The sequence below is a fragment of the Jatropha curcas genome, chromosome 8 (assembly GCF_041381405.1).
Source record: "Jatropha curcas cultivar XTBG-Jc1 chromosome 8, XTBG_Jcur_1.0, whole genome shotgun sequence".
Classification (NCBI taxonomy): domain Eukaryota; kingdom Viridiplantae; phylum Streptophyta; class Magnoliopsida; order Malpighiales; family Euphorbiaceae; genus Jatropha; species Jatropha curcas.
The window spans coordinates 24082061-24092521 of record NC_143158.1 but is presented as its reverse complement, the minus strand read 5'-3'; the positions used below and the strand labels follow the sequence as shown (position 1 = coordinate 24092521).

Here is a 10461-nt window from a genome sequence, read left to right as displayed (position 1 = left end):
TCTGTTAAAGAATTACATAAAGAACTTAGGAATCTAAAAAATGAAGTAAATACATTAAAATGACAGTTTCACTTACATGATAAATTAATAAAATTACTAGAAAAACAAATCATACCTAGTTCTGATTCATCAGAAGAGTCAGATAAAGATGTCAAAGATGAAGTCAACCAATTAGATGAAGACTTAGACAGTAATTTTTTAAATTTATTACAAGAAATAACTTCAAGAAAATATTTAGTAAAGATAACCATTAAAATAAATGATTTTGTTATAGATGCCATTGCACTCTTCGACACAGGAGCAGACTTAAACTGTATAAAGTCTGAACTAATACCTAAAAGATATTGGTCAAAAACTAATGAAAAATTAAGTACTGCAAATAAATCTAAACTGGAAATTATAGGTAAAACTGATGCATTTATTGTAAATCAAGATTTAGAAATAAACACAATATTTTTACTTTCACCACAAATAAATTATATGGTAATTTTAGGAACACCATTTATAAATCTTATTACACCTTATTCCGTAAAAGAAGACTGTATTAAATTTAAAAGTAGAAATAGAAAAGTAAGATTAGAATTCACAGAAAAACCTAACAAGAAACAATTAAATTTGTTAAAAGCTCATTCAATTAAAATATTAGAAATTAATTCTTTAATAAAATCAAAAGAAGCAGATTTAAAAGATTTAAAAAATAATATCCATTTACATAGAATTCAAACTCAGTTAGACACTGAACTTGTAAGAAATAAAATTAACCAACTAAAAACAGATATGGAAAATAAACTTTGTGCTGATCATCCAAATGCTTTTTGGAATAATAAACAGCATGTAGTTGATTTACCATATGAAAAAGATTTTGATGAAAGGTCCATTAAAACTAAAGCAAGACCAATTCAGATGAACCCTGAATTGATTGAACATTGTAAAAAAGAAATTCAAGATTTAGAAAATAAAAAATTAATCTCTAAATCAAGAAGTCCTTGGTCATGTGCAGCTTTTTATGTCAATAAAAAGTCTGAAATTGAACGAGGAGTTCCCAGATTAGTAATAAACTATAAACCATTAAATGCAGCATTAAAATGGATTCGATATCCGATTCTTAATAAAAAAGATCTTTTAAAGAAACTTTATAATGCAAATATTTTTAGTAAATTTGATATGAAATCTGGATATTGGAAAATTCAAATTGCGCCTAAAGATAGATATAAAACAGCATTTACAGTCCCATTTGGTCAATATGAGTGGAATGTAATGCCTTTTGGCCTAAAAAATGCTCCTTCTGAATTTCAGAGGATTATGAATGATATTTTTAACCCATACTCTAAATTTTGTATAGTATATATTGATGATGTATTAATATTTAGCCAAACTATAGATGAGCATTTTAAACATCTAAAAACATTTTGCATGGTAATCCAGAAAAATGGTCTAGCACTTAGTAAAACAAAAATGGATTTATTCAAAACTAAAGTTAGATTTTTAGGTCATTATATTGAACAAGGAATAATTCAACCCATAGAGAGAGCTCTAATATTTGGTGAAAAATTTCTTGATGAAATCACTAATAAAACACAACTACAGTGATTTCTTGGTTGTTTAAATTATGTAATTGATTTTTATCCCAATTTAAATTGCATGATAAAACCATTGCATGATAGACTGCGTAAAAATGCTGGTCCTTGGACAAATCAGCATACTCAGTTGGTAAAAAAGATAAAAGCTTTAGTAAAAGAAATTCCTTATTTGTATATTCCTAATCCTACTGCTTTTAAAATTGTTGAAACTGATACTTCTGACATTGGTTATGGTGGTATTTTAAAACAAAGACTTAATGATAAAGAGAGGATTATTCAATATACTTCAGGTCATTGGACTCCATCTCAACTAAATTATTCTACCATTAAAAAAGAAATTTTAAGTATTGTTATTTGTATAAATAAATTTCAATCTGATTTATTAAATCAAAAATTTTTATTACGCATTGATTGTAAATCTGCTAAGGATGTTTTACAGAAAGATGTTAAAAACCTTGCCTCTAAACAAATTTTTGCTCGATGGCAAGCGCTTCTCAGTATATTTGAATTTGATATTGAATTTATTAAAGGATCTTCAAATAATATTCCAGATTTTCTGACCCGCGAATTCTTACAGAACGATGGGAAGAAAGAGAGATAAGGGGAAAGAAAAACAACCTAAAGAGGATTCTACCTCACCCACTAAAGCTCTTTCTGAGCACTCAGATGACCTTGGTAAAACCTTAAACACTCCACCTACCCAAAGTAAAGACCTTAAAAAATGGATTGAGGAATTATCTCAATCTCTTGAAGTCCTTAAAGCACTGCAGAATATTGCTTCCTCTTCAGCGGAGGATACAGGTATGTCTTCTAAATCTAAAGCGATCGTATCCGCTGCTGATACGGCTACTCCGTCTCAAACGGTAGGCGGTAAAGAGTTGTCAAATCCGTTGATGGCTGTGGATTTGCCAAAAATCCAATATAGTAATACTAATATACATAAATGGTTTATAAAACCTATGTATGATTTTGAAATAGAAATCGAGGATGGATATAATAATATCAATCCTTGGCAAATAGTAAAATCTTTTTATCCTGAGAATTGGTATTTTATTCCAACTGATTTCTCCAAGCCTCAGGAGTACTATAGTAATATTTTAATTGATACAGGATCAGTTAAAATTAAACATACTTTTGATAAACATAATAAAAATATAATTTCTTATTCCTCGATACAAATAAAACACGTCATCCATCCTAAGGATTGGCCCGTATCTTCTCTCTTTACCTCAGTAAAATTTAAACATTTGTATAAACATTGTAATACTTATAAGTATTTTGATTATAAAGAAGCGTGGGAAAAGGTTTTCTCTATTCAAAATCCCACTTACACACATTCTTGGTTAATTTATTTTGACCAAACTACTTTTTCTAATATTGGTAAAGTTCCCAATTGGTTTAAACGTTGGTGGCAATTTAAAGGAATTTCTGAGGACATCATTCCCCATGAAATCCATTATCTATTCCAATTCTTTAAAACCCATTATAAACCTACACATGAAGAAATTCATATACCATCTTTAATGTATTACTGTATGACATTCTTCACTCCCTGGGTTTATCAATGGTATTTTGACTCCCAGTATATACCAGGAACACAAATTCCTATGATGGTAAAACGTCATAAAATTAAATGGTGGGGATCCTTCAAGAACACCACTACTGAACTTAAAATTGGTCAATGGATTCGTCATAAATTATCCAATCCCATTAAACCAGCTTTAACTTATGCTAACACCTTAGCAATTCCAGAAAACCCCCAATTTGGAATTCAAAAAGCCCAGTGTCAAGCTAGGTTAGCAGCAGCTAAAACTCCTGAAGAGTATAAACTCATTTGTCAAGAAATGTTCGAACAGCTGTCAACCAGCTCGAACCCCATAGTAAAACCATCTTCCAGTAAAGCAATTGATACATCCTCAACCAGTAAAACTTCCAAGTCTCTTCCGAAAGGTAAAAAGAAAATAAATTGGGCGTCATTATCATCTTTTTCGGATTCCAATTCATCTCATGATGATAGCGATGAAGAAAGCATAAAGTCCACAATGAAAATCAAAAGTAAAGCAAGTAGTCAAAAAGCTAAAGCAAAGAAAGATAAGCTAAAGCAGAAGGGAAAGCAGCCAAAGCAAGTTAAAGAGAAAGTAAAAAAGAAAAAGCAGGACAGCTCATTGTCCTCTTCTTCGACTTCTTCTTCAGATACTTTGTAAAAGGAATCATCTACAGTAAAGGTCAACCACTATTCTGCACAGTAAGATTCGGAGGCAGACAAGTTACTATTCATCTACAGTAAAAGATGGCCGACCAAGCACTATTCAGAAATAGTAAAAGTCAATAGTAAAGATTCCTCTTTTTGTTATAAAATGGGAGCCTTTCCTCATGTGAAGGCATAAGCTTAGATTAGATAAAACTCAGTCTCTCCTTTCCTTTCAACGTTTATTGTAAGGATTCAAGGTTTGAGATTTCAAGTAAGTAAAACTAGTTTGAGCTTATCATTTAAATTTTAAATTTGTAATTTGTTATTTTAAATTTGTAATTTAAAGTTTTATAATTTAGTAAATATAAATTGCTACTTGTATAAGACGGTGTTGACGGCAACTTTCTTCTTCTCCCTCTTCACTCTGACTTAATTCTGGGGATCCCAGGTTAAGGTTGCAGGAACCCTAAACCTTGTGATAAATATATTGGTAAAGGTGGTTGAGTTGATTGATAAATATTAAAAATTTAAATTAATATAAGTATGCTCTGTGGTTGCAGCTTAGTCTGATCTTCCACATCAGAAATATTGTTTAATTGTAGTTCTTTAAATGACTCATATTTATATATTTATAGATCCCATTGATCTTAGTATTTTAATTTTCATATATATAAATGAAGATTTAGTTGATATTTATAGAATACCCTTTTAAATTAATAACCTGAGTTTGTAACCGACCCTTTGTGTTTTGTTGGTATATATATATATATATATATATATATATATATATATATATATATATATATATTTGAAATATTTCCTTTGAAGAATGTGGTAATTTTTGTAAGTTGTAAGTTGAGAAATTTTGAAATGATGGGTATTAAGTAATGAAGTGTTTTTGAGTAAGAATTTTGACTAAATAATAAAGTCCTTTGTGAAAGAATGATTTTGATTTGGGCTCTACTATGCATGATTGAAATGTGGTATGATGAGATTGATTTTGTTATGTGAAGCTATGATCATATGCTAGGGTTATCAGCCCTTATAAATAGGCGGACGCGCTTATTTGTGTGATGGGGGTGGCGCTTTCATAGGCCACGATTGTGTGATGGGGGTGGCGCTAACATAGGCCACAATTGTGTGATGGGGGTGGCGCTAACATAGGCCACGATCAAATCTGCTTATGTTCATTCTGTATTAGTACGAGCCTTAACTAAAGAATGAACATATTTGTATTTATAATCGTCTTATTGCTTTCAAAGTACTTGAATTAAACGAATGAGATCATATTATTTTAGTAAACCTTACTTTGGAACTTAATGATTATGTTATCAAATGAATTTTCAAAGCATGATATTCCAGTACATGGTTTTAAAAATAAATAGTTTATGTATTGGTATAATAAATGTGCAAGTAATGAATTTATGAGTTGAAAGAATTAAATTCTTTATGTTATTAATTAATAGTTTATTTGATATTTCTTTTGCTATAAATGTAAATGTATGTTGAAATTTAATGATTTTGTGTAATTTGTGTTTTAAGTAAGTTGTCATCGCAACTTTAGTAAGTATGTGAATTATGAGCACCACTGAGTTTTATACTCAGCGCGTTGATTTTTATCACGCGCAGGTTAAAGACTGTGGTTGCTGCTTGAAGACTGGAAGAGTAGCATTAGAGCAGAAGTGACTATTGTGGTAGTAGTAGATTGAGATTTATGTAATTAAGATTAAGATTTATGTAATTGAGAATTATGACATGTATAAGTATTATATTTTCGGAGATTGTGTTATTTGAATTATAACGTAAGCATGTAATTAGCAATTATGTTGGTGTACATATTCAGAGATAAGCATAATATTCATTAAATGATTGAATATAAAATATTTCAAGAGAGTTGGTATCATTAGTTTATTAAGACTTGATATATATACTGAATACAATTAATTGATGAATATTAAAATGCTATTGAGGATTTATATAGTTATGAAAATATAGAAGTGTTGTTGTGTTATGATGATTATTTGGAGATGTTGGGAGTTTGGAGTTTAATTGGGAGTGTTTTGTATTCACATGTTTGGCGAGCTCAGTTTTTAAAGGGAAATTTTTACAGTATTTCTGTAGGATTTTTCCCAATCTATTTTTCAAAAAAAAAAAAAAAGAGATGAAAACAAAATGAAATGATTATCTATTAAAAAAAAACATATTACTCGCTAAACTTGTGAATACTCAATTACTTCTAATTCATAATCTAATTTAATGATTTGTATCTTAAGTTAAGATGGTGTCTCCGGCACCGAATGTGGCATCCATCGTCGGGTCTCACGGGACTAGGTGGAGGGTGTTACAACTTATATGGTGTATCCTATGAGATCTTTATTGATCATAAACGTTTGAAGTATATTTTTTATCAGAGAGATCTAAATTTGAGACAAAAATGCTGGATGGAGTTCCTTAAGGATTATGATTGTACCATTCAATATCATGCTGGGAAAGCTAATGTAGTGGCTGATGCTCTAAGTCGAAATGGGGAAGTTTAACTCATATTTCAACGAAAAGGAGACTGTTAATTCGGGAATTAGATGAAATGCTTAATGAAGGCCTTGAACTAGAAATTTCTAATTCAGATTGTTTGTTGGCTCACTTCAAAGTAAGGCCAGTGTTGTTTGATAGAATCAAGGCCGCACAAATAGAGACCCGCTAACACAAAGAATTATGCAAGAAGTAGCTATTGGCGGGTCAAGGAACTTTGTGATAGTCAATGATGGGGTACTTAGAAATGGTACTCGCCTCTATGTACCCGATGTTGATAACCTTAGAAAGGAGATTTTGGATGAAGCCCACTATGCCGCTTATAACGTGCATCCGGGTACTACTAAAATGTATTGGGATTTGAAAGATAATTATTGGTGTGCTGGGATGAAGAAAGATGTGACAGAATGTGTCCAGATGTCTTGCTGTCAACAAGTGAAAGCAGAGCATCAAAGACCTTCTGGTTTGCTGTATACCAGAATGGAAATGGGAAAGAATTACCATGGACTTTGTAGTAGGACTACCAAAAACACCCAGAGGCTATGATTCGGTTTGGGTGATAGTGGATAGACTTACCAAGACAGCTCATTTTCTGCTAGTGAGATCCTCTTATAATGCTGATAGGTTGGCAAGGTTGTACATAAAGGAGATAATACGTCTTCATGGAATTCCGGTATATATCATTTCTGACAGGGGAACACAGTTTACTTCTAGATTCTAGCAGTCATTGCATATAGCTTTGGGGACTTGGCTTGACTTTACTACAGCTTTCCATCCACAGACTGATGGGCAATCTGAAAGGACTATTTAAACCTTGGAAGACATGCTTCGTATGTGTGTATTGGATTTTGGAGGACATTGGGACGTGCATTTACCATTAATTGAGTTTGCTTATAATGATATCTATCAAGCTAGCATAGGCATGGCGCATTATGAAGCCCCATAAGGTAGGAAGTGCAGATCCCTTATTTGTTGGGAGGAAGTAGGAGATAGACAATTGGTGGGACCCGAATTAATCCAAATCACATCTGAGAAGGTACCTATCATTCGAGACAGGATCAAAACAGTGTTTGATAGACAGAAAAGCTATGCTAACCCTAAACATAAAGAAGTAACATTTCAAGAGGGTGATTTGGTCTTTCTAAAAGTATCTCCCATGAAAGGTGTCTTTCGTTTTGGCAAAGTTAGCTCCTAAATATATTGGACCTTACCCGACAATTGCGAGGATTGGGGATTTGCTTAATGAGTTTTCTCATGTACATCAAGATTTTCATGTATCTATGCTAAGGAAGTACATTCTCGATCCATCTCATGTGTTAGAGCCACAGGAGGTCCAAGTGAGTGAAGATTTGACATATGAAGAGGTGCCAGTTAGGATTCTCAACTTCCAGATTCGTAAACTTCGATCTAAAGAGATTCCTATGGTCAAAGTGTTATGGAGAAACCATTCTATAGAGAAGTGCACATGGGAAGTGGCGGCTGAGATGCAAGGAAAATACCCTTATCATTTCCCTTCCATGTAGAGAACTCTTATTTTGCTGGTAATTGAACTTAAACTATTTCTCTTTTATTGATTATGATCTTTCTTTGTTGTTCGTATATTCTCTTTGCATACTATACTGCCCTTACCTTGTTTATTTCTAAATTCGAGGATGAATTTTTATAAGGGGAAGATTGAAACAAGCCGAATTTTTATTTTCAAAATTTTTAATTTAAAATCTTAATAAATTAACACCTTATGGATTTATTTAATCTGTTAAATGCAAATATATAATTTAAATAGTTGAATCAACCCTACATTAATTGAAAACCCGAATGAAAACCAATTGGAAATCGAAAACCATACCAAAATCGTGAATTGGACTGAACCAAACCAGAATCAAACCAAACTAAGACCTAAAAACCTAAACCAAACTATTCTAGAAACCCCCTCCCTTAACACTTCAGCACCGACTGACCCTCCCCCTCTCCTCCTCCCGTTTTTTTGACCACCAAGACCAGCAACTCCTAGCCGCGCCTCCTCATCGCAGCAGCTCCGACGTCTCCATCCCTCTCTCTGTTCGATTCCAGTGAGAGCAATAGTGGTAGAAAGAGAAACGACCTTGCCTCGATTGGGACCGCGTTGCAGTCTCTTCCTCCGCTCTCTGGCTGCGACCCTCTCTCCCTCCGTTTCAACTGTCGCAGTAAACCCAGGAGCTGCGATCGTGACTCGCAATAGGTACAGTCCCGTTACCTGCGCTCCTCGATTTTCCGGTGAGCCCAACCAAGGACTAGCTGGACTACGCTCTCTCCTCGCCTCCAGCGTGCCTCCGGCCACCTTCCCACCTGTTTCGGGTCAAGTCAGTGGCAACAGCGAACAGTGTTGGTGCCTTGTTGCTACTGAAGGTCATTTTTGACCGAAAAATTTCAATTTTCAGCCTGTTTGTGCTACTGGGTAAGCTATATTTTGACTTTTTTAGGTGGAATTCATAAGTTTTGATTTTAATTGAAAGGTTTCCAGTATAGATTGAATTAATTGTGTAGGTTAAACTCCTAGCTTTGGATTCTGCAGTTGAATTTAGAGAATTTCATCAAAATTATTATTATTAGGAATTATGAATTGAGTTTTAGATGAGTTGAGTAGGATATATATTGATTACATTAAATATGTGATGGAACCTCAATTTTCTTACTATCTAGTGGGTTTACAAAAAAATTGAATTTTCTTTCGTATATAAAAATAATAAAATAATAATTGGTTCTTTAAGTTAGTTTAGTTTGAGTTAATAACTGTTGTTGGACTATAAACCAAATGAGGTCGTGAGTGAAATTCTTGGTGTGATACGAGTTACTTAGAACATAATGTGTAAATTTGAGTAAAGTAAGACCTGTTGTTCTAATAGGCAGCAACTATTGTGAAGCTAGTGCCATTTTATATAAGTTAGAATAGTAAGGGATTAAGTTAATTGGAAGTGGTATAGGTATGTCAAAATGGAGGAAAAGATACATTCATCTAATTGATATTTAATTAAAGCAATGATTCTTAGTAGTAAATTAGGATTTTATTAAAGGATATTTATGCCCGGGTAAGGTGGATGAATAAATATTTATATATATTTATATATTTATGTGTGAAAGATTTTATTTATGTGATAGTTGGCTAAAAAAAAAGTTATGTTTGATAACGTGCTTGGATTAGATTGAAGATTATTTCAATTTATATGTTGAGGATTGAATATAATATTGATATTGTTATTTGGATAGAGGAAGGGAACAATTTAATTGCTTGATCGCACGATGGATGGGCTGTGTGTGATGATCAATATTTATATATATAAGTTGTGATTCTTTGAATAGGTGGATAGCCCAATTTTTGGGAGAGACACTGCTGAAATTTTGGCAGAATCTAGTCTAATTATAGCAAGTTAGATTAGTAGATAATTTATTAGATTAATTCTTTAATTCTCCATTTAAATTAGTCCTTTGTCTGATGCGTTTCTTTCCTAGTATTCTTAAATGCTTTAGATCATCCGGACCTGTCTTCTGCTCCTCCAAGTCAAAATCTGAGATAGGCACCTTCTCTTCTCTATCACTGTGAGTAATAATAAATAGTGCATATCATCATTGCATACACATATCATTTATTTTATAAATAAATATATAAATATATAAGGGGATAACTTAGTATTTATTTTTATATGTATATTATTTTTTTATTTCGCTATTAGTATGTGATTATACTTTTATGTTTGTGCATTAAGGACCGCTTTGGTGAATTATGTTGAGTGAATTGTTTGATTATTTTGTGCTATGAAACTGTTGCGCTTTGTTTGTGTAGAATTGGGATGAAGTGGGTTACCATGGGTTTGTGAGGCGGTCTTCGATACCGTCAGCCATGTATGGGGAGATCGGCGCCTCCCGTGTGCATCTGATGATATATAATATGGAAAAACCACAGGGTGGCTGCCTGCTAGTATGGAAAAGAAAAGAGAGTATAAAAAAAAGGAGAGGGTTGGTCAAGTGAGGATTAGACTTGTCGGCCATATATGGGGATTGGCTCTCTGGTGCACACGTTTGAGAGGGCGAGTCATGTGGAAGGACGGCTCGTCGGGGGTTTCGGTAACACCACTGACTAATTTCCACTTGTTTGATTATTTATAGGTGAAATTACTTATAAGTGCT

The 10461-nt window shown here is 32.9% G+C and overlaps 1 protein-coding gene across 1 annotated transcript; it reads left to right on the top strand.

The window, feature by feature from the left end:
* The first annotated feature begins 6483 nt into the window (after positions 1-6483).
* On the top strand, positions 6484-7823 carry LOC149494383 (uncharacterized). Its single transcript, XM_089725485.1, has 3 exons — positions 6484-6770; positions 6925-6973; positions 7464-7823. The coding sequence occupies exons 1-3, from the start codon at positions 6484-6486 to the stop codon at positions 7821-7823; spliced, it is 696 nt and encodes a 231-aa protein (XP_089581611.1).
* The last annotated feature ends 2638 nt before the right edge of the window (positions 7824-10461 follow it).

Coding starts and splice junctions, on each gene's coding strand:
- LOC149494383 (XM_089725485.1), top strand. CDS start 6,484: ATGCAAGAAGTAGCTATTGGCGGGTCAAGGAACTTTGTGATAGTCAAT. Junction 6,771..6,924: donor CAAAGACCTTCTGGTTTGCT/GTATACCAGAAT, acceptor TAATGCTGATAG/GTTGGCAAGGTTGTACATAA. Junction 6,974..7,463: donor TACGTCTTCATGGAATTCCG/GTATATATCATT, acceptor CTCCCATGAAAG/GTGTCTTTCGTTTTGGCAAA.